Here is a 24911-nt window from a genome sequence, read left to right as displayed (position 1 = left end):
GGAGAAAAGAATTTGATTGTACAATGTACAATGGAGACAGCATACAAGACATGATTTATTGGGGAAAGCTTTAACAAAATCAGTGACTCCAAGACCTCAGGATTGTCCAGATTTCCTCTCACTGCATAGGATGAGATATGGCTTCAGGCTGAATAAGAGAATGGAGCTTCATGAAGGGAGGCAGGCCACATGCCTGGCATGGCAAGGATGTTCAGGAAACGTTTGAACTGAGATAATTAATGAATATGTGGGAATGTGAGAAAGAGCTCTGCAAGCAATGTCATGCTTTGTATATCATGCTAAAATCCTCCAGAGAATTTTCTTTCTGGAAGGAAGTTTGGATGGGACAAAGCACTGTAATCAAGACTGATTTAAAACCAGGTTTTAGTCTTTTATAAGAATTGGTCTGTTTCCTGTTTACTGCTTTTACTCCTGGGACTTAGCCCTTCTGGGATCCCAATCAAAAGCCTAGATTGTTCATTGGGACTCCTCATTCTTCATGACTCTGAGACTCCAACCTTGTGAGATGGCCAGAAGATATGCTCAAATTCTCAGGCTCTCATCCACCAATTATGAATCAGCAAATGACCCAGGTGGAAAAGTAACAGGGTCAAGCCCAACTCTGTGCACTCTTCTTCCAAGATCTTTACACCTCCCGTACTTGCTTATGACACTTTAAAGCAAATATTCTATTTGTTTAAGTATTTATTTTGAGATGGGGGTTCTCACTACATTGCCAGACTGGTCTCAAACTTCTGAGCCTAAGTGTTCCTTTCACTTCAGCTTTCCAAGGTCTGTAACTATATGCATATATCAAAACACCCTGCCAAACAGATATTTTAAATATTTTATTCAGCTTTTCTAGTCGTTTTCAACATAGGGATTGGTAAGAAGCTAGTAGGTTGAATTTAGAAGCAGAAATCAATGAGAGATTTCACAAGAAGATTGAACAGAGAACCTTCTTAGCATGGCTTGGATAAAGACTAAGGTGAAATCAGATGTTTGGGATATAGGTTGGAAGACTTAAGTTTGAATCTAGGCTTTACCATAAGCTGCAAGGTATTGGGAAAGCCTCAGCTTCTGGAAAGATTAGAGATAAACATCCAGTGTGTGGAAAGAGTGTATTTAGGTAGGTTATAATGTCCTTTTTTAGCCTCATCATGAGTATGTTTGGTCTCCATCTCTGTTCTTTCATCAATTGTATCATTTTAGTATATTCTTCTGCCATTTCACATATCATTGTTAGTCTTCTTACATTTTTTTCAGGAATAAGACAGTATTAACTGATTTATTCATTAACCCATTCATGGAAATAAGTGTTTACTCCCTGAACCTGTTTTTTTCCCCCAATTAAATTGAAATAATGACCCCTTATCTAGTTTACAAGATTGAGGTAATATATGTGAAATAACTTTGTATAGCATAATTACTTTATTTGTACCTGGAGTCATGTTGATTATCTTTTTTTCTTTGACCTCCCTACCCTGTCCATTACCATATTTTGTCAATTACTTTTTTCTTTCTTTAAAATATTTTTAGTTGTTAATGGATCTTTTTATTTTATTTATTTACTTATATGTGGTGCTGAGGATCAAACCCAGGGTCTCACACATGCCAAGCAAGCACTATACCACTGAGCCACAACTCCAGCCCAATTACTTTTCTTTTCACATCTATCTATGTCTCTTTTCACTTGACACCCCCTAACCAAGCCACTGTCATCTGTTGTCTGAACCATGACAGGGTCTCTGACTGCTCAATTCCTTTCCCCTCTGTTACCTTTAAATAATTCTCCCTGTCTTATCAAGTATGGTATTTTTAAAATGCAAATCTGTTTGTGCTACTCGCTTCCTTAAAATATCATTCAGTGGCTTCCCAATAAAGCCCAAGATGCTTAATTCAGCTCTGCAAGACTTGATCCTTGCCTTAGCATCTTTGCATTGCTTCTTGCCTTAGAGCTCTGCACATGTTAATCTCTCTCCCACTCCACCCTGCACCTTGCCCCATGGCTGAGCCAACTCCTAATTCTTTCTATAATGAAGCAGTATATTAATGGATTTGCTCATTAATTTATTCATTAAAATAAATATTTTTCTTAGCTTAAATACCACTTTCTTGGAGGAGCCTATTTTGACCTCCACTCCCAGATCTGAAAGCTCTGAACTTCTCTCATAGCACATTACAAGGGCAGGTGAATAACTAATGAATAAACAGCACCCAGTACTGTCTCCCCCTGCTGGAAGATAAGCTCTTCGGTGGCAGGGATACATCTAATTTACTACTCTACCGCCACTACTCATAGGGTTCTTGGTGCATGATAATGCTCAATAAACATTTGTTTCACAAACGAATAAGTGAATCGTTGGGTACACACCTGCTGTTGGGTTGTTCTGCCAGAGACTGGGGAGCTGAAAGGTGTGGGTGCTATAGGGAGCAGACAGACCGACTTTTCTGGTCACCCCTCCCTCCATCCTCCTCACTTCTCCCACTCGCCTTTTCCACCTTTTCCGGGCTAAACCAAAACACCGCAGTATCTGTCTCATCATGGGCTCCCCTGAAAGCACCCCATTGAAAATAATGCTGCAGACTGGATATTTGTGAAATGCTCATGGACACTGTACCAGGAAAAAGAAGATTCTCCCTGCTAGTACTGAATTAGAACAAAACCCACAGGAAAGGCAGGGGTTGTAACTCAGTGGTAGAACGCTTGCCTAGCATGTGTGAGGCACTGGGTTCAGTTCCTGGCACTACATAAAAAAAAAAAAAAAACCCCACAGGGGGCCCAACCCATGATCTCCAAGGCAGGGGGGCTCTCAGTGGTGAAAATAGTCCTTTCAGTCAGGATTTTTTTCTGTTGCAAGTTTTTGTTATTTTAAAAATATTAACACCGAGATGTACGCTTATAGTCTAAAGATATAAAAAGGTGAAAAAAGCCTTAATTCTAGGTGCTGAATTTCTCTAACCAGAAGCAGTAAGTTTTCAGAAATATTCTGGGCCAACACAAGAAAACTCATATATATATTCTCTTCACACTTAACCCTTTACAAAAAGGGATAGCGCATGTTTATATTGTTCTATAATTTTTTTTATTTAACAATACAGTTTGAGAATTGTTCCATATCAGTTTATATAGAGTTATTTCATTCTTTTTCATACCTGTATGGTACTATATTAAGTGTATGTCTTATTATTATTTGTCCAATACTTTATTTATGGTACCTCCCAATCTTTTGTTATTATAAACATCAATGTATTAAATATATAAATTTTATATTATCTCTATTTGTTTTCTGGCATGATTAACACATAGAAATAGAATGGCTGAATCAAAAGTATAGATTGTAAAAGTTTTTGTAGATATTACTTAACTTCCCTCTGTTTATAGACTGAATTATGTCCCCTACCTCCTGCAAATTCATACACTGAAGCCCTGACCCCAAATGTGACTATATGTGGAGAAACAGTACTTATAAGAGAACCACTGTCTCCCCAAACTGTCACCAACTTGGAATGCAGTCAAACATTCAAATTTTATCTTTGCCATTCTGATAGGGAAAAAAATGATATCTCAGGTAGGTTTATTTTATATGTATATTCAGCAAGGCTGGACATCTTTTCATGTATTTGAGAGACATTTGCATTTTTTTCCTGTGAATTGTCTGCCAGATCCTTCCCCAAACTTTCTATTGGTTTGTGTTCTTATTGATTTGTAGACCTACTTTATATTAAGAAAGCAAACCCTTTGTGATGAGTTTTAAACATTTCCCACAATTTACTTGATATCTTTTAATTTTGTGAGTTTTTTCACTTAAAAATGTTCAAGGAATCCAATTTATCAATCTTTTCATTATTGCCTCTTGGTTTGCAGAGAATTTTAAATGGTTTTCCCAAGCTGACTTAAAAATAAGTGTCTCAGTAGAATTAATTGGACATAACTTTCCTAGCCTTATATCTGTATATACAACCAGGGTAACTCCACATCATGTACAATCTACAAGAGTGGGAATCTAAACAGAATAAATTATACTTTATGTATGTATATTCTGCCCAAATACATTCTACTGTCATGTATAACTAAAAATAAAAAAAATTTAAAAATAAAATATATAAAATCATATGTGTCACATCTTTTAACACTTTTAGGATTTAATATTTTATATTTAGACTTTTGATTCATCTAGAATTTATTTTAGTGTGTGGTATAAGTAGAAAAACAACATTATCTCGGCAAGCTGGGTGTCCCCAAATCATTTACTGATAGACCTTTATTTTCTGCCATTAATTTCAAGTGTCACATTTAATATATACTTAATGCCTGTGTTTTGTTCTATGGATTTATTAAGTTACAGTAATATCATATTATGTTTTAATATCTAGGAAGACTGGGCATATTTCATTACTGTTTTAGAAATTTCATTTTGAAATTTAGAATCAATTTACTTTGAAACAAACATTTTCTTAGTGTTTTTATTGCGCATACATTGAACCTAAGATCAACTTGGGATGAAAAGACATCTTAGTGATGTTGAATCATCCTACCCAAGATGATAATCTGCCTTTTTATTTGCTCAAGTCTTATTTTGTGTCTGTCAATGGCAGTTCAAACATTTTTTTCTGATAGTTCTTATATATTACTTAAGTTTATTTCTTGGTCGGTCTTTCTTTCTTTCTTTTTCTAACTGATAGTTGGAACCAATTACATTAATTATATTTTCTAGTTAGTAACATTTAATTACATTTTGTAATTGGTTATTTATTTATTAAATATTTATTTTTTAGTTTTAGGTGGACACAATATCTTCATTTTATTTTTATGTGTTGCTGAGGATCGAACCCAGTGCCTCATGTGTGCTAGGCAAGCACTCTACTACTTGAGCCACAATCCCAGCCCTGTAATTGGTTATTTATTGTAGATATAAAACTACTGTATTAGCTGCTATAATTTTGGTATTAGCTAGCTTATTAAATTATCTCAACTTTTATCATTTTTAGTAGATTCATCTTTTCTAGGCAAAAATCATAGTATCTTCAAATAATCAAAATTAGAGCTGGGGTTGTATCTCAGTGGTAGAGCACTTGCCTAGCATGGGTGAAGCACTGGGTTCGATCCTCAGCACCACATAAAAAACAAATAAATAAGAAGTGTCTTTTCAGTTGCTTGGGTATTAATTGGGTTATTTGTTTTTTTGGTGTTAAGATTTTTGAGTTCCTTATATATCCTAGACATTAGAGTTCTATCTAATGTGCATGTGGTAAAAATTTGATCCCATTCTTTAGGCTCTCTATTCACCTCACTGATTCTTTCTTTTACTAAGAAGCTTTTTAGTTTGAATCCATCCCATTTGTGTACAACCAGAGACATGAAAAACTGTGCTCTATATTTGTACTATGAATTGAAATGCATTCTGCTGTCATGTGTAATAAATTATAATAAATAAATTTGGGGGGCTGTGGTTGTGGCTCAGAGGTAGAGCGCTTGCCTAGCATGAGTGGGGCACTGGATTCAATCCTCAGCACCACATTAAAATAAAGATATTGTGTCCACCTTTACCTAAAAAATAAATAATAATAATAATAATAAAATTTTAAAAACAAATAAATAAAAAATTAAATTCTTGTAAAAAAAACCTAACTTCTTTAATTCTTATGAAGAATTCTTTTTTTGAAGGCAAGAGTAGGAAGGCAGCAGGGTTTTTGTTTTGTTTTACACAAAATAAGATTTTTCAAATAGGTAACAGTTCAAAGTTTTGAAAGCATAAACAGGTAAACAGCAATAAAGAAATAAATCATCTTTCTACCCCATCACCCAGTATCCCTGATCACAGGTAACAGCATTTTTCATAATTTTATATCCTTCCAGAGGCATCTCACACATATGCAGCAGGTATTGCTGCCCCTGGGCCTGCCTCCAGTGACAGTCTCAGACGTCCAGGCAAAAACTGAGCTCTAGAAGGCCAAGGAAGACCAGATATGAGATCCTTTCCCATGTCTTATATGTCTCAGTGACTATACAAGGAGAAATTGAAAAGATCCAAGGCTGAGCTCCAAGACAGTTCCATCTTCTCTGGTAGGTTTTCCCAGACTGTGGTCTTAAAAGAGCCTTCTGCTTTAGAACTCTTCCCCCATACTCTGCAACAAACTCTACCTCCTTATCTCTTTCACACAGATGAATTCCAGACACACATGTTCTCTCCTTATATTATCAAAACATCCCATGAGCATCTAGCAATGCAATTCAGAGTTGGACATGGGCCTCCTGTTTAGGGAGTCACCTTCCAGGGTTTTCCTTTGTTGTCCAGATAACATCTCTGAGGGGCTCTTAAAGCCACTGAAGAAACAGGCTTAGAGGTTTCTTGGGGGATCTTCCAGATGGTAGGTGTTGCTGGTTGCATCTCTCACTCCAGGCCTGATAGTCATATCCCTAGCTGGGTCCCCTGGCACAAGAGATAGAACTCAGGAAGGGTTACTCCCAGCAGCTGGTCCAGGAGATAGCAGCAGGGAGGGAATAGGAGAAAAGAAACCTGTCAGGCGACTCACAAGAGGAGTGGAGAGAAATTTTGCTATTTACAAATTTTTACGCACTTGATCATTTCTTGTCTGCAAGAGATTTTCAGAGAGGGAACCCAGAGGCAATAATTCAAGACAGGCATTTCCTGTGCTGAATTGGATGAAGGTGGCCTACAGTCATGGGACAAGGTGAGCCAAGCCACAAGGCTTACTGAACTGTCATTAATTCCTCCATTATTATGTGTTTTCATTAAAGAAAGTAGGATGACAGGAAAGGTGATGGTGGGGGAGGGGAGGGGAAATGATAGTGTGGCTGTGGTGGGATAAATAAGTGGGTGCTGGTGGAGAGAAGATGGTGGTACGGCTATGCAGTGGTAATGGGTAGATGGTTGGTGATAAATTAGTGGTCATAGTTGTGATGATGATGGTGTTTAAAATGGATTTACATCCTTTTCCCAGGATCATCATAACCTGATAGTTCAAGCTCACTGGGCTGTGATACAAATGAGAGGCACCCCAGAAAAGCATGAGTCCAATAAAAGGAAAGGGGAGGTCAGAGTCAGGGAATCAACTAGAAGGGGCAGACGCAGACATAAACATCAGGCAGACCTGGGGGGTACAGAAGCTTCAGGAACCTCTGCAGGGGTCCATCAGCACAGGCTCAGGCCCAAGGTGCCTCTGAGAAACTCTCCATAGGGCTGACTCGATGTTCTCATCCATTCACTGACTGGGCAAACACTGACTGGGTAACTATTGTATTCAGCACACTGCTGGGCAGGAGATGCAGTTATGAAAAAACACTACCTCAGGAAGTTCAGTGGGAGGGGTAGCAGAGAGGAAAACTGGATGGCTATAAACTAAATGCTGAAAAGAGTGAAGCAGAGTATATGGGAACTCAGAGGACTGATCTCCGCCTGGAGGAGTCAGTGAAGGCTTTGTGGGGGGGGGGGGTGTCTTAGGATCCTGGAAAAGAGTAGGCATCAACCAGGTAAAAAGAGGCAGGAGAAGAAGCCTTCCTGACTGACCCAGAATCCGAATGGATCCTGAAGAGTGGCTCTTCTGTAACACTGTGGTCATTAAGTCATGAGGTGGACTCAGATACACCAAGGCTCAAATCACATGACTATTCACCATTCCACCATTCACCAACACAACCAGTCTAAAGAGGCAGGGCTTGTTCTGGTCCCCAGCAAATAGAGAGGAACCGTTTCTGGTTTCTGAGTACTGCCATTTTCTTTTTTTTTTTTTTTAATATTTATTTTTTAGTTCTCAGCGGACACAACATCTTTGTTGGTATGTGGTGCTGAGGATCGAACCCGGGCCGCACACATGCCAGGCGAGCGCGCTACCGCCTGAGCCATATCCCCAGCCCATGCCATTTTCAATTTACAAATCCCAGCCTTGCTGTGGCTATTTTATTTATTGCAATGACCTAACCAACCCACTGGTGGACAAAGGGGTAAAAGGAGTACCTAGGGACACCAGGATTAGACGCACAGAGAGTTTCCTTTTCTCCTCTGTATACTTTCACACTCCTTCATATGAACAATGTCACTTCTTGCCCCCCATTTTTATATCAATGGCATCTTCCGTCAGCTCCATCACTAATGAAAGGAATATTAGTGGAGATGAGATATTTTCTTTTCTTTATCCTTCCCTTCTGCTCTTGAGCTCTAAGTCAGAAAGTTTGGGAACTGATGGAAATTGGAAGCAGAATTGAATTTGCCAAAATATCTTGGAGCCTGAAGAACTTTGCCATCAGGGTCAGATCATTTCCCTGAAGTAGGTTTGACTCTATTCCACACCTGTCAGCAAAAGCCATAGCTTCTCTATCCCAGTAGCTGAGCCCCTGCAAACACTGCAGGCCACCTTCAGACTAGAGAGACTCCCAACAGCCCTCTGTTGTCAAAGAAATTAAAAAGTTCACAACTTTGCACAAGGAACTGAATTTTCTTTTAACAGCATTGTGCCTTATCTTGGACTTGCCAATGATATTTTTAAAAAATTTTTGTTTCCTTGTATTTCCTCCTCTCCATAAAATAAAAATTAATTGATAGACTTCTCTCAGGCCACCTCCTTGTAGAGTTTCTCTGAACAGTGTGGTGCTGAGATTTTGGTAAGCCTCTAGGTCACTGAACACACATGATCTCAAAGGAACTAGTTCTACTCTCAGCCTCACTCTTTTCCTCTTTAGGACAAGAGAACTGGATCTCAAAACGAGTTCTGAAAATTACCCAATTGCAATCTAAGAAAAAATGAGCAAGGATGAACAAAATTCTGGATCTCATCCATTGCTTGGAATTGGGAACATAAAAGGATATCAACAATGAGAACAAGCATTGCTCTCCATAATAATAATAATAGCAATACCACTTCATGGGTTTTAATATGTCTGACACGTACAAAAATATATGATCTTACTTAATCCCCACAAACTCTGTAAGGAGGGTTAATAATTATAAGGAGAAGGAAATTGAGGCTCAGAGTTTGCACAGCTAATAAGTAAGGTGAAACGATGACTTGAACCCTTGTCTCTCTGACTTCAGAATCTCTGCTTTTACTTATATTGTTACATTTACCCCGTATCCATGATTTTGATCTTTTTCACAATAGCTCTGGATATTGAGAGTTGTGATTTCCAGGCAGCAAAAAACAACAAGGAGCACCATACCAGTGCCATCAGCTCCAGGCATCTCATTGTGCGGAGGGGGCAGCCCTTCACCATCAGCTTGCACTTCCGTACTTCAGTCCACAGATTTCTTCCTACCCTGAAGAAGGTGGCCCTAATTGCACAAACTGGTAAGTGGACAGGCAATGGGACATCTTTGGCAATGGGACTGTGGGATTTCTCTCTCCAAAACAAAAGAGAGAGGAAAAAGGAAAAAAAGGCCCACACTGTCATGGGGTCTTAAGAAGTCCTGCCCACCTGGAGATGCCATGAGATAGTGTGCATAATAAATGCTGTCTGTTACGATTCAGAATTTGCTCAGCAGCATTGTCAAAGGGGGTTTCTTTTGGTTGTAAACTTAGTTTTTGTAGAAAAGCCTGAATGGGCTCTAACTCAGGGTAAATATAATATCTAATTGCCACTATTTGTTAAATCTGTACTACATGTCCAATATTTTTAAAAAATATTTTTTAGTTATCAATGGATCTTTATTTTATTTATTTATATGCAGTGCTGAGAATCGAACCCAGTGCCTCACACATGCTAGGCAGGCGCTCTACTACTGAGCCACCACCCCAGCCCCTACCTGTTTAATATTGAGCCCAGTACTTCATGTGCAATATCAGTCCTCACATTGGCCTCCCCACTCCCCTACTCTTTTTTTTTTTTGTAACTGAGAATGAACCCAGGGGTGCTTAATGACTGAGCCATATCCCCAACCCTTTTATTTTTCATTTTGAGACAGGTTCTTGCTAAGTTGCTTAGGGGCTCGCTAAATTGCCAAGGCTGGCTTTGAATTTGCAATTCTCCTGTCTCAGCCTCCTGAGCTGCTGGGATTATTGGCATACACCACTGTGCCCAGCCTTTCTCCCCCACCTTTTTTTCATATATTTTATTGGTGCATTATAGTTGTACATAATGTGTGTTTGTTGCTACATATTAGCAGATGCACACAATATAATTATATAATTTGGCCAATATAATTTCCCAGTCTTTCCCTTTCACATTGTCCTTATGAAGCAATTACAATCACCCCTCCATATCCATGGGTTCCCCCATTCTCGGATTTAACCAACCACATATGGAAAATTCCCTGGGAGTGGATTATGTCTGTATTGAATACATAGACTTTTTCTTGTCATTATTCCTTAAACAATATAGCATAACCAACAATAAAAAAGGAGACAATAAAAAATATAGCATAATGACTATTTACATAGGACTCACATTATATAAGGTATTATAAGATATACAGAGATTATTTAAGATATATAGGAGGATGTTCATGGGTTATATGCAAATAACTAAGCCATTTTATATAAGGGACTTGAGCATTCTCAGATTTCTGCAGGAGGTCCTGGAAAAAAATCCCCCACATATAGGGAGGGATGACTACATTAATATGGCCATATTATTGACTGTGAAACTTTCGAAAAGTGTAAGCAATGAACAATGAGAGCCTGTGCTCTCCTTTACCTTTTATTGTTCCTCATTACTGGCTAGGCCTCTTTCGTTCTCCTCCAACACAAACTTTCACCTCCCCCATCTTTGTAATACCCTGACTTTCTTATTCTGATTGTGACCAAGAAGTCCAAATGGCTGATTTATCATTGTGGGATTGCAGGACAGCAACCTTCCAAGACCAACAGGACCCAAGTCACTCTTCCCATTTCCACTATGGGAGACCAAAAATGGAGTGCAGCAGTGGAAGAGAGAGATGCCCATTTCTGGGCCATCTCTGTGACCACATCTGCTGATGCTGTCATTGGCCACTACTCACTCCTGCTTCAGGTCTTGGGTGAGAAGGAACACCTCTTGGGCCAGTTCACAGTGCTCTTTAACCCATGGAGTAGAGGTAAGTTTGGACCCAGGCTACCCTGGGCTGCACCAAGGCATTGGAGCTGAGGTGCAGGTCTGGGAGGGAGCCTTCTCAGACGCAGCATCTTGTCTGGGTATCACCCTGGTAGAAGCAGCCTGGGGCTTTTCACTGAAACTCCAGGTGCTGGCTCAGGTTATTTCAGTTGTGTGAGTTGAGACTCACTTAAATAACCCTAGGAAAGTTACCCTTTAACAGTAAAGGGGCAAAAGCTGGAAAAGGCTGCAGGAAGGCCATGGGATAGGCTTCTCTGTCATTACCTGTCACCTTTAGTCTATCTCCAGGGTGTAGTCAGGTTTTCTGGGGCCAGAGCTTTTATAATTTGAAGGACCCTTTTAAAGAAAAACAATACAATTGAATTGAATTGCTAACCCTCTCCAAGAGGGGGACCTGTGGAGGAGGTCTGTGTTAGTGAGGGTTCCCAAGCTTCATCAGCTTCACAGTAAATGTGCCCAGTTTTGCTTTGCTTGTCTCCATTTGTTTGTTCTGTTCTTGAGACAGATTACAGGGTCCTCTCCATTTTAACTTGTCCAAATATCTAACTGGAGCCCTATAATTCAGCCAGCTTATAGGTGGGCTCCCCTGGGTCATGCAACCTCATGTGGCTCATTAAGTGGCCACCTCTAGCAAAGCTGAGCCCTGATTGAGGCTGGGGCTATTACATCTAGAAAGGGCTATTGAGGGGCTGGAGTTGTGGCTCAGTGGTACAGAAAGTGCCTAGTACAAGTGAGGCACTGGGTTTGATTCTCAGAACCACATAAAAAAGAATAAAGATATTGTGTCCATCTACAACTAAAATTATTTAAAAGAAAGTACAGGCCATTAGACATGACTGATTTGCCCAAATTAGGACCCAATGGGGCATATTTTCTTCCTTCCCATTCTGAAGATTGGATCTTTCCTTTCCTTTCTAAATTTGCCACACCCACCTTAATCTGGTGGGCTCCATGAAGGATTGATTGGGAGAATGGAAAACAGTTCCTCCTGGCTTTCCTGTCCTTGAGACTTCAGATCTTGAAAGACCCTTTCATTTCATGAGTTTCTCTGCCAGCCTGAGGGCCCCCCTTTAAAAGGCAAGATGGAAAGTCAGAGGAAACATGGAAAGTAAAAGAATCTTCACAGATTCCTAGAGCCCTATCCTGGACCCAGGTCCTGACTATGTTTCTCTGTGGTATCTGAAGCCCAGTGGCCTCACTCTCTCTACTTCTCTCATCCAGGGTGGTGTTTTCCAATCCCTACTGCCTGCTTTGGATGGTCCTGCGAGTCTTCAGTTCAGACCCTTCTTTCCTGTTCCAAAGGGGTAGGCAGGTGGAGCAACAGATGGGAATTAGTGTCCATTCAGAAGCCCTTATTCCATGTGGGTGAACATGGATTCAGGGCCCTTTGCTGACAGAGGCCCCATGGATCTCCACATAGGGAAGACCTTCAAGCCATTTCTCCCAAAAACTGAGGCTTTGGTGTACCTCTCATTAACTAACTGAGTCCAAATCCAGAGCTAGAGCCTGGAAGCCATAGTAAAGACGAGCAAAGACAGTACTAGAACAGTGCTGGGTTCAAAGGGAAGCCACAATCTTGACTGGTGCCAGGATTCCTGGCTTCATGCTTCAGTGAAGCATGCTCACATGCTCAGGCCACTTAAGGAGGCCTTTCATGTGAGTGTGCCAGTGTGCATGGAGGTGTCGGTCAGGGCAGTGGTGAATTGTTGGCTCTGATCCTTTGGGAGATGACAAAAAGAGGTTGAGAGACCAGGCAATGGCACATGCCTGTAATCCCAGGGGCTCTGGAAGCTGAGGCAGGAGGATCACGAGTTCAAAGCCAGTCTCAGCAAAAGTGAGGTGCTAAGCAACTCAGTGAGACCCTGCCTCTAAATAAAATACAAAACAGGGCTGGGAATGTGGCTCAGTGGTCAAGTGCCCCTAGGGTTAACCCAGTACCAAAAAAAAAAAAAAGAGGTTGAAAGATTCTCTGGCATCTCAGTCTCAGCGTATTTAGGGGCTTTCCTGGATTCAAAAGGAATGTTTACCTCATATGATGAAAGTTATGCCATGGACTTTATAAAGGAAGCTGTATCCCAACAGAGAAGAGGTGGTAGTGCTGCCTGTGCTCTTCCCAGAGCCCTACAGATCATGGGACCAAATACCTCCATTTGAAGTGATTTCTGAAGAAGTGATACGTGGCTGACTTCATAGAGAGTACTCAGAATGAATGCACAGGAGTTAAAGGCTCCTTGGAATACAGTTCTGTGATTTTAGACCCCAGATTTAAAGGATTTCCTGATTTAGAATATTCTATCCTTCTCTTGCCTGGAGTACCTTCATTTCAGCTTGATGCCTGTGGAGGGCCCCAGAGAGCTGTAGCCCATTAGCTTTTCTGGATGGCCTAGAGATTTTTATTTTTATTTATTTATTTTTTGTACCAGGTATTGAATCTAGGGTCACTTAACCACTGAGTCACATCCCAGCCCCCGCCCCCCTTTTTTTGTATTTTATTTAGAGACTGGGTCTTGAGTTGCTTAGGGCCTTGCTAAATTGCAGAGATTGGCTTTGAACTCACAATCCTCCTGCCTCAGCCTTCCAATCTTCTGGGATTACAGGTGTGCAACTTGCTCCCAACCTGGAAATCCTTTTAAGAGTTCCCAGGAACTAGTCTAACTGCCCCCACTCTTCCACATCACCAAGTCAGAGAGATAAGACTTGGCAAGCAGAGCTGTTCCCTGCACTGCTCCCAGCTTCCTAGAGTGAGCCATGGTCTCCTCCAAAGTTGCCTATCCTCCTTATGATGCCCAGCCCAGCCCTGGGGTGAGGAAAGCAGAAGGAACTTCAGGAAGAGATGGTAGGAGTCTTAGACCTAAGGCACTGCTCCTTCCTCCTGTCTTGCCTCAACTCCTCTTCCCTCTGCTCACTCCTGTTTACCTATGACTTCCCTTGAGCTGATACTGCTCTGTCTGCAAACACCTACTGGAAACTATTCTGCATTTTAAGGTTGTCTTGTTCCTGTCTGCCTGGCTAACCATGAAGGCCACATCCTGACTGATCCAGGAATTCTGGGCCAGGTCTCAGAACCGGCAGTGGAAGAGGGACTTCTTCCTGGATCTTTATTAGGCCCAGAGCTGCAAGGGAGTCCTATAGCCAAATATGACCTGGACTGGGAAGGCAGAGATCTGAGTACAGAGGGCAAGTCTGGCACCCCTCAAACCCTCATTCTTTCTTTCTTCTTGCCAGAGGATGATGTATTTCTACCAAATGAGGCTCAACGCAGTGAGTATGTGTTGAACCAGAATGGTCTTATCTACCTGGGCACGGCCGACTGCATCCAGGAAGAGCCCTGGGACTTCGGCCAGGTATTTGGGACCTCCAAGGGAAGAAAAGGACAGTGGCTATCCTATAATCTTCCATGTTCAGGCCAGACAGAGCTGCCAGATCCAAAAGTCCCTGATTGTGAGATCATTTCTTAAGCCCATTTTAGCCCTGTAGTACCTCCCTTTCTACTGGGTCTCATCACACCACCTTCCACAGCTGCCAGAGTTATTGTCCCCAAAGCTGTGGCACATGAAGTCTCTATTAAAATAATCTCTAATGTCTACAGAATCAAGACCAAGTCTCCTGGCCTGATACCCAAGGCCCTTCCAATGAGGCACTGCTTTCCTTTCCCAACAAGCTGCCCCGTGTCCTAGCTGCAGAGCGTGAAGGCTGAATGTTTCCTCTGCCTGGAACAGCTTCTCCCTTTATCCTCTGGAAACTCCTATCTATCTCTTAAGACTTCCTGAAACAGCTTCCCCCATACCCTAAAGGCAGAGGGATTCTCTTCACTGCATTCTCTCCTCTGCATTGGTGTCTCTATAGAGCCCTGAAATCTAAGGGCCATGTATCTATCTCTAGCTCTAAACTGGGGGCTTCTCCAGAGCAGGAGTTACCTTGATATCCTCCAAACCTGCCTCAGGTATGGGGCAGTAGGAGCTCATGAAATAAAACAGTGATGGTCCTCAAGAGTTCACACCCTCTCATGTGCGTCAAATAACAGAATAGGCAAAGGTCTGGATGCTGGGACATAGGGACCAGGAAGCACAGTGGGAGAGAGGGAAGAGACAGAACTCCCACAAGAGACAAGGAGGCAGGGGAGGAAGGTGCAGAAGGGAAGGTGAGATGATGGGGCCGTCCTAGGGAATGAGTGCCTGACCTGGAGACCCTTTATTGTGGCCCTGTGTGGTCTTACAGTTCGAGAAGGATGTCATGGACATCAGCCTGGGCTTGCTAGGCATGGACAAGCATATGGAGAAGTGGAGTCAGCCTGTGCACGTGGCCCATGTGTTGGGTACCTTGGTGAGTGAGAAGTGGGAGCCAGAGGGAAGAAGAGATGGGAAAAGAGCCCTTTGACAGACCTATCCCACCTGTCCTGGAAGTCCTCAGAATCACAAACAGTCCCCTCTCCCAGGATGTGAGAAATAGTTCCCAGAGAAAAGCCCTGCTAAAGAGGGAAGAAGTTTAGGCAATAGCCTCCACAGGAGCAATAAAAGAAAAAAAAAGTATCATTCAGAAAAAGGCCAACTGAGGGGCTGGGGTTGTAGCTCAGTGGTAGATTGCTTGCCTAGCATGTGTGAGGCAATGGGTGCAATTCTCAGCATCTCATATAAATAAATACAATATAGGTCCATCAGCAATTAAAAAAAAAAGCCAGATGAGAAGGAAAACTGGTCTGGGATTCCTCAGAGGACTCCTCCCCAATCCTTCCACTGCACCCTCCCAGACCCAACTGTAGTGTCCACATTACCAGTGCTTGCTGCTACCATGGTCAAAGGGACCTGTCTTTATTTCTAAGAATAATGCAGACCACGAAGGTAGCTTGGTGGTTTTCCTTGCCTCTGAAAGTTCTTCCATAGGAGTAATGTGCTATTTCCTTAGGTGCCTCTAAAGTCCACTCTGAAAAGGAAGTAGCACCAAGGCCAGCCTCTATGGAGGAAGAAGCCTCCAAGACACAAGGCAAACTAAGTCAAAGGAGTCAGGGCAAGGGAAGCTAATGACCAATGACCAAGCACCTCCCAGCAGCTTTCTTGCTCCTCTCTGTGGCTCAAGCAGGAGAACTTATTTAAAAACGTAATCCCGGGTCTGAGTTCTAGCAATGACAACCCAGTGGGTCTAGGATGGAGTCCAGAAGTATTCAGATTTAACAAGTCTCCAGTAATTCTGATTTGTGCTTGGAGAGATGCAGTGAACCCTCATGTATTTCATGTATTTTGTGCCGTGAGACTCACACCCACACATTTCCCCAAACAGCTGCAAACTCTCAAGCAGAGGAGTGTCCTGCCCATCCCACAGGCCCAGACTGCCCAGGAAGAAGCCCTGCTTAACAAGCGCCGGGGAAGTGTACCCATCCTGCGGCAATGGTTCACCGGTCAAGGGCGACCTGTGTATGAAAGTCAGGCCTGGGTGTTGGCTGCTGTTGCTTGCACAGGTACAGAGCAGGCAACACATAAGTCAGTTACCCGGGCTGCTGTATACTGTCTGTCCTGTGTCCCGAGTTGCCCCTTGACCTTCCATCTGGGAGGGACATCTCCAAAAACAGGCACAAACCTCTACTTTGCAGCTTTCCCCATTTTCATCACGCCCATAAATGGTTCAGCCTTATTAAGAAACCAAAACCACTTCCTGGTAACTCCTTGTCCCAACCAATCCTCCCCAATAGCTTTTGTTTCTTTTCCTCTCAACAAAGCTGGGCCCTTTTTCAACTGTACTAAGTCACTTTCTCTCAGAAACATTCCCTCACCCTGCTGCAAAAGAGCAAGTTCTATCCTCTATTCTGCAGTCCTCTCCCATGCTCTATATTCAAGTGTGGGGTAATTTGTACCTCCATGATCAGTCTTTATACGTTCTGTTCTTGAGTGCCAGTTCTAACTTCCTGGTGCTGTGCTCCTCCTCCTTCCACAGTGTCATTTGACATTTAAAACAAAGTTTACCCAGAAGAGACACTGAAAATTCTAGCCATATGCATTGTGTCCACTCCCTCGGCCCCAACTTCTCTGCTCCCTCTGACACCTATCAACTACCTTTTCTCTGCAGTGCTGCGATGCCTGGGAATCCCAGCCCGTGTTGTTACCACATATGCCTCAGCCCAGGGTACCCACGGGGACCTGTTGGTGGACGAGTACTACAATGAGGAGGGGATCCAGAATGGAGAAGGTCAGAGAGGACGCATCTGGTAAGAAGCCCAAAGGAGATGGGGTTCCAGATTAGGAAGAGCTCCAAACCCTTTTGGTATAGGCCCATGGGAATCCCCACATCCCGAGTGGCTCTGGTACTCAGAGTAGGCCTTCAGGACTCTTAGAGGCAGGTCAGTCATGTGTGTACTCCCCTTCCTGGAAGTGTTATGGCCACTTTTACAGTGTCTTCCCATCCCCATGGTAACAATGACTCTGCTACGCCTATTTCTAGAACCACCTACATACTCTTTTTCTTCCCATTTGCATTTGATACCTTCAGGATCTTCCAGACTTCCACGGAGTGCTGGATGACCAGACCTGATTTTCGTTACCCACATTATGCCGGATGGCAGATTCTGTATCCATATGTTCCTAATAAAGGTGAAGGTAAAGTCTGGGAGTGGGCTCAGGACTACCCAGGGCTGCAAGAACTGAAGAGGTCCCCCAGAGAGAAAACAGGAGGAGCAGGTGTACCAAAGGGGATCTTGTTCTCTAAAACAGGAGAAGCAGAAGGAAGAATAGTGGCCAGCAGAAAGCTGACCTGATACCAGCATGCTTAGCCACACAGGGAAATATCTTAAGATGCCTGGATAGTGCAAGTGCTAGGGCAGGGCTAGCAGCATAGGATTTCTGAGGTTCTGGATAGGGATGAGGAAGGTCTCAGGATAGGCTCAAGCTCAGAAAAGGAAACCAGCAGCCATGGAAAGGGTTGTTCCTTGCTCAGAAATAGAACTGGCAGATAGCAAGTGCTTAAGAAAGATGACCAATTCCTGTCATATCTGTAGTTGAGCTGGCTTGGGAACTCCCATGTATGACACATGTTCCTCTGACATCCTTCCTGGCCAGTTTCAGAGAGGGCTTTAACCAGAAAGTATTTTTACTACATAGTTGTCTCACCTCTCTCCTCTAAGAAACTGCCTAGTATCACCTGTGACCTTGAGCCTGGGGGAGGGAAAACAGGGTACAGGGTAGGGACTGATGTGATGTAGCAGCTCTGAGAAGAGCAGAGGAAATGTCTGGGAGTGGTCCTCTTGCTCATTAACCTTTCTCTCCCCCAGGCTTGGGATCCTGTGATCTTGTTCCAGTCAAAGCAGTCAAGGATGGGATACTGGAGCTGACCCCTGCAGTGTCAGACCTTTTTGCTGCAGTAAACGCCTCATGTGTGGTCTGGAAGTGCTGTGAGGATGGAAAACTGGAATTGACCAACTCCAACACAAAGTATGTTGGCAACAACATCAGCACTAAGGTTGTGGGCAGTGACCGCTGTGAGGACATCACTCAGAACTACAAGTATCCTGCAGGTACTGGCCAGGGAAAAGCCCCAGGTTTCTCAGCACTGAAATGAGGGGAAGAGATGGGCCAATCAGATATAGGCCAGAAAAAGTCCCACACTTTTCTCCAATGTATCTATCCTCTATCCATGAGATGTCAGCACCCTTCACATCCAGCTGTGTCAACAAAAAGTGTATTCAGGCATTTCCAAATGTTGGCAAGGGGGGCGGTGTAAAATTCCCCGAGTTGAGAATTACTGCTATAAGACAATACACTCAATACCAAGCCCAGTGTTCAGAAGAGTTTTGCTGTTGCCTCCTTCCCCCTTGCCTCCAACACCCCAGCTCTTCCTTCATATTAGCCGGTGGCACTGCTTTCCACCTATTTATCAAAAGAAGAAGGGAGTCTTCCCTTTTCATCTCCATACACTATCCTCACATGAATCTGCATCCTGAGCTGTTTCTCATCACCTGGAGTTAATCCAGGCCTCATTACTTCTTGTCTACAAGATTACAACAGCTTGCTAACTGGGCCTCTGGCCTCCAGTATCTTCAACATGGTTCTCTTTCCAATTTTCAGTTTCCAGAATGAGCTAAGATAAAAAAAATCATTATGCACACCCCCAACTCCAGAATAGTCCGTGGCCCCATTACCCTTGGAGTAAGTCCAAATTCCTTCACATTTAATTCCCTGAAAACTGTCCTCAGAGACAATGTTGGCTTGTTGCAAGCTTACTCTCTCCTTGTTTAAGGGACAAATTCATTTCAGTTGAATAAGTTGGTCCTTGAGTGGCTTGGAAGAAACACATTATCTGTGGTGGCTCTGCCTAACACAGGCATTTTTGTGGGCTAAATATGGCCTTAGAGGTTTGCAAAGCTTTTGTGACTTTGATATCTGAGTAGAAATGGGGTAAATACACGTTAAACTTTGGCTTTAATTAGAAGGGTCTGTACCTGCTAGGTGAGAGGCCTGCTTTGTCTCTTCCATATTCCAGGTTCTCTTCAAGAAAAAGAAGTGATGGAGAGAGTCCAGGAAAAGAGAATGAAACAGTGGAAACCGAATGGCATCAGACCCCCCAGTGACAAGTGGGCTGATCCTCTATACCTGTTCTTGGAAGCACCCAGCTCCTTTCCTTTGAGAGGGGATGCCCAACTCTCAGTGATCCTGTTTAACCCCAGCGACCAGGAGAAGGAGGTGCAGCTGGTGACTGGGGTCCAGGCTGTGTATTACAATGGAGTGTTTGCTGCCAAGCTCTGGAGGAAAAAGCAGTTTCTAACACTCAGCGCCAACCTGGGTAACACTACAGCCCCACCAGACACCCTTGACACACCAGGCTCCACCCTGGACACTGCCACAGGTCTCCAGAGGAGGCTTTTAACCTCTGGTGCTCATGCATTCTCAATCAGCCATTCAACACGTGTTTATTGGGCCTGACATGGCAAAAAAAAAAAAAAAAAAAAAAAAAAGCACAATCTCAACTGCAGTCAGATAAGCAAACAGACTTATCATAACAGTGAGGAGGCATCTGAGGAGGTGAACAGAATACAAGGGCAGGAGAGCATCTCACCTAGGCTGGAGTGGGCTGCCCCCAGATGACTCATGCCATGCTGAGTCTTGAAGGAGGTAGGAAGACAGAAAAGTGTGCTGGCATTCCAGACAGAAGGAACATGAGCACAGATTCCTCCTTCTCCCTGAGATTCTTGTTTAATTGGTCTGGGATGGGGTCCAGACACTGGTGTGTGTGTATATATAATTTTTTTTAAGCTCCATATGTGTTCTAGGGTTAAGATTCCCTGGATTAGAAGAGTCATTCTGAAACTTTGTCACCCGTCAGTCACTTGGGAAGTCTGATGCTTGGGCTGCATCCAGGCTATGAAATCAGAAACTCCATGGTAGACACAAACATCAGAATTTTTAAAACTTCTCAGATAATTCCAATGTGAGGCAAGTTTGAGAAACAGTGGGCTACAGTTTGCCTACAGGATCGCAACAGCTTCCTGACCATTTCCCTGCCTCCATACTCTCTGTCATCGTTCCCTCTCCAGGCACAAGGGGAATGGTGTGAGGGCAGTGGTGTCAGAGCTACAGAGAGCCCAGATGATGACGGATCTTGTATATGATGCTAAGGAGTCTTGTTTTTGTTCTCTGAAAAAGGGAAGGAAAAGCAGAGAATGGGAAAGAACTATGTGAGCATATATTCAACAACCATGTGTGTCAGCTTCTTCATTCAACATCATCTCATTTAGCACAAACCATCCCATTATTAGATAGACACTGAGGCCAAAAGAGCTTCCCTTCTTTTAATTCATGGGAACTTTTTCACACTGAAGTGGTCTGCCAAGAGTGTTGGTGGAAGTGGTATGGGGGAATGGAGGGTAAGAATAGGGTCTTGAGCAAGTGCAAAGTTTATAGCTGTGTGGGAATCAGGCCTCTTTCTGACCTCAGTGAGAGCTTGAGTCCTTTGCATTGTGTGAGGAACGATGGCTTGTTTCAGGGGTATATGCACTGACTCTGCTCATCATGTATTTCAGATATGAGAATAACTATCAGCCTGTCATTCTCCCATTTTGAGCGAAACCCACCGGAGAACAGCTTCCTCAGACTTACTGTGATGGCAACACATTCTGAGTCTGGTCTTAGCTGCTTTGCTCAGGAAGATGTCGCCATTTGTAGACCACGTCTTGTTATCCAGGTAGGCATTGGTTCTTCCCTGAATTGCTCTCATTTGCTGCCACTCTGGTTATTTCAGAAGGAAGCCCAGCTCCTCAAGCTTCAGAGCAGATGAGCATGTTGCATAATTGCCTAACAATGCTAGGTTTGAGAGCTCTTCTCTTGAAAGAGATGACCTCTTACATGTAAGATTAAGATTTTAAATTTCCAAATTTAAATGGTTAAGGTTTCTTAACCATACTTAAAGGATAATAATAAGCTGTATTTATTTAGCCCTTTATACATAAGCCAAAATATATTCACCTCCTTTATTTCAATACAAAAGCCTTATGAGGTGGAACCATTCCTCTTATTCAGATGAGGAAACTAAGTCTAGAGAGCAACGTATCCAAGAACATAAAAGTAGGAAGTTCTAGAAGCTTGTGGCGCTTGGTGCATAAAGCTTATGGCTCTTTCCACAAGTCTACCACAGCCAAAATGAATGAGATCTGATTCCTGTTCAAGGAAGTTTTAGTTTGGTAAAGGAGACACAACATTTGGTCTTCTACATAAGTGCTTTAAGAGAGGCAAAGTCACTAAGAGAAAACTGAACTAAAAGAGATTAACTCTAGCTGGTGGGTTTATGGACAATTTTGTGAAGGAGGTGACATTTATGATGGGCCTTGAAACATGGATATGCTTTTCAGTGCAGAGGTAGGGGAAGGCCATCAAAGGCAGAAGAGGACACACAGAGGTGCAAAGGAAAGGAGCCTGAGTGTTGGGCTAGGGATGGAAATTCCCTGACATGGCTGGAGCATCCTTAGGTCAGGGGAAGAACCAGTAAGGTTGAAAAGGTGGGTTTGGAGCAGATTGTGATGGACCCTGAATGCAAACTAAGCTAGATTCTGAAAGCAATGGGAGACCCTCCAAGACTTCTAAGCAGAGAACAGGCACCATCAGAGAGAGTCCATGATGGATAAAGGGTGGAGAGTAAATATAGAAACATTGGGGAGAAGGCAAATAAGTCAACTGAGCAGTTTGGGTCAGGGTGGCAGAGATGAGTTGCATAACTGAGGAGGGAAGGGAATGCACAGGAGGGGAAAGTGGGACAGATTCTGTGCCCTTTGCATCATTCCATGTGTTGTCCTTTCCCACAGATGCCAGAGACAGCCAAGCAATATCAACCTCTTACAGCCTCAATTAGCATCCATAACTCCCTAGACTCCCCCATGATGGACTGCATGATCTCCATCTTTGGAAGGGGGCTCATTCACAAAGAGAGGAGATACGGGTAAGAGACTGATACATCTGGTCAGAAAGGAAGAGACCCAAAAACAATGATTTAAAAAGCCATTTCCCATGGCTTGGAGGCAGAAAATAGATCTCCTGAAGTTGAATTAAATGAATTATATGATTTAGACTACCAAATGACCTCTCTTCCATGTCCAGTTAGGGGTGAGTGGTACCTGTAGGGGCTCCTCAGGCACCCACTTCACCCTTGTTGTTACACTGATCATGCAGGGAGAGCCTGGGTATTGCCAGTGAATGTGGAGAGGAGGTCAAGGTTAAGTACTAGAGAATATCACAGGGAGGGTGAGCTGCAACCACAACATACAATTTTAATTTATTCCCTATTATTCTAATTCCCTACTTGCACTCACACCACTACCCTTCATATCCTTTTCTATTTGTGTGTCCTTCCATGAGTATGTGTAAAATGTGTACCATTGCTTCATGAGTCTTTGTTTTTAACTTATATAAATGTCTACTTGTATCTTTTCACTCAGAACTGATTTTAAGATTCATGGACATATTTCAAGTTCATTGCTTCTGCTACATAATAATCCTGATGTGCATCCATCACTTCTTACCATTCCATGATGATAGCCACCCTTAGTGCCTCCAACTGTGACACCATAAATATTGTTGCAGTGAACAGCCTCACATATGTCCCCCCTATATGCTTGGTTAAGACTCTGATGGGGTCAGGGGACATATATGCCCAGGAATGAAACGCTGGGTTACAGGATATGATCTGGTTTGACAAGGTACTTTCAGATTTATTTGCAGAATGGTTGCAGAAATCTACACTCCCTCCAGCAGTACATGAGTTTCTATATCCTACCTCTCCTCCATGGTAGCAATAATTATTAATTAATTAATTATTAATTTCTTCCAGTCTAATATAAAACCAGTAGTATCTTACTACTGTTCTAATTTGCCACTCTTCATTTTTCTTCACTGCTTCCACTTCTACCTTTACAAAAAGTCTATCCTTATCTTTACCAGTCTTCTTTTGGTAGTCTTGCCATTTTTTCTTGTTGATTTTATTCTACACTGTAACACTGTGTACTCTACATTAGTCCCTTGTTGATTAGATGTTACAATATTCTTTTAGTATGTCCACTGCATCCTTCATTGGTTATATGATATAGAGTTCAAGATCCCCATTTCTGTCTTCCCCGAGATCCCTGACAGACAATCAGGTTATTGAGTCACTGCCTCAGCCTCATGGAACTAAATGAGCCACTCTAACCAGTTAAGATTTTACCAGACTTTTTGTGGTTTACCAGGTCCACTGTGTGGCAAAGCTCCTCAAAAGAAATCCACACCATTCTCTCAGTCACCAAAAGGCCTTCAGCAGGCCAGGAGTTGATAGGGCCTTCAAACATCACCAACTGACACAATGATATTCTGACACAATGCTTCACCCACTATGCTTAGAACTAAGTGAGGGTTCCAACACTATTTTCCAAACATACACCCATCCTATTACCAAGAAATGACAGACTGAATCACAGATAATAAAAGGAAAATGAGAAGCAACCCTTAATATTCTTCTCTTTCAAAATATGCAGTTGCCCAGTGTAGGGAGATTCTGGTCTTCTATTCTTCTAACCACCTCTGGCTTAAAAGCTATTTACATAGATGATTTTTTCATGGTCCACCTCTTCAAGCAAAGAACAGAGTTACCACAATGAGGACAGCAACGAACCTGTGACAGATTTAGCACCCACTTTTTCCTTTATTTCAGATTAGGTTCTGTGTGGCCTGGAAACACCTTGAGCACCCAGTTCAAGTTCACACCAACACAGCTGGGGCTCCAGAGGCTCACCGTGGAAATGGATTGCAACATGTTCCAGAACCTAATCAACCACAGAAGCATCACTGTGGTAGCCCCAGAACTTTCAGCTTAAATTTCCCAGCTCTAATCACCATTCTCCTCATAAACTCTTGAAACTACACTCTAAAACCAAACATGTGCTGCGGAGGGAAACTCTGTCAACCAATGGCTCTCCATTCAGGTTGCAGAAGAGTGACCAAGAACAAAGTTAGATTCCGAGAAACCAAAAGACCTGTCAACTGGCTTAACGCAGCCCTGAGGGCTAGATGTTTTAGAACAGAACCATTAGGTCAGAGTGACAAAAGGACGCCTTTGAAAAGGTACTCAGATCTAACTTTTCAAAGTATGAAACGTATATCTACATATTTGCCTTTTCAGAGTATATTCAGATTTTCTAAGTTTGGGGCTTTTCACAACTTTTACTGAATAATAAAACATTCACTAACTTAGAGGCAAGGGAAAGGACCTAATGTGCAAATCATTATTCCATTTCTGATAAAGTAGTATAATATTAGCTAAGACTGAAATTTTTAGATAATCATAAAATTATATTGATTAGTGCTATCATTACCCTTAAAGATCCAAAGATGACTGAACAAATGTATAAAATATATAACTCAGG

At 42.6% G+C, this 24911-nt stretch overlaps 1 protein-coding gene across 1 annotated transcript; it reads left to right on the top strand.

The window, feature by feature from the left end:
* The first annotated feature begins 6686 nt into the window (after positions 1–6686).
* Epb42 (erythrocyte membrane protein band 4.2) lies at positions 6687–24362 on the top strand. The gene is made up of 13 exons (XM_026393135.2): positions 6687–6696; positions 9121–9306; positions 10800–11030; positions 14273–14391; positions 15266–15370; positions 16322–16499; positions 17105–17243; positions 17525–17631; positions 18303–18545; positions 19511–19810; positions 21048–21208; positions 22323–22456; positions 24200–24362. Exons 1-13 carry the CDS (start codon positions 6687–6689, stop codon positions 24360–24362), a joined length of 2076 nt encoding a protein of 691 aa, XP_026248920.2.
* Positions 24363–24911: the final 549 nt, after the last annotated feature.

The sequence above is a fragment of the Urocitellus parryii genome, chromosome 6 (genome assembly GCF_045843805.1).
Source record: "Urocitellus parryii isolate mUroPar1 chromosome 6, mUroPar1.hap1, whole genome shotgun sequence".
Lineage (NCBI taxonomy): Eukaryota > Metazoa > Chordata > Mammalia > Rodentia > Sciuridae > Urocitellus > Urocitellus parryii.
This window is presented reverse-complemented; position numbering and strand designations above follow the sequence as displayed.

Bases quoted from the DNA above. Each gene is read 5' to 3' on its own strand.
- Epb42 (XM_026393135.2), top strand. The intron at 17,632-18,302 runs GTAAAGTCTGGG...TCTCTCCCCCAG, and splicing joins TGTTCCTAATAAAGGTGAAG to GCTTGGGATCCTGTGATCTT. The intron at 18,546-19,510 runs GTACTGGCCAGG...TCCATATTCCAG, and splicing joins GAACTACAAGTATCCTGCAG to GTTCTCTTCAAGAAAAAGAA.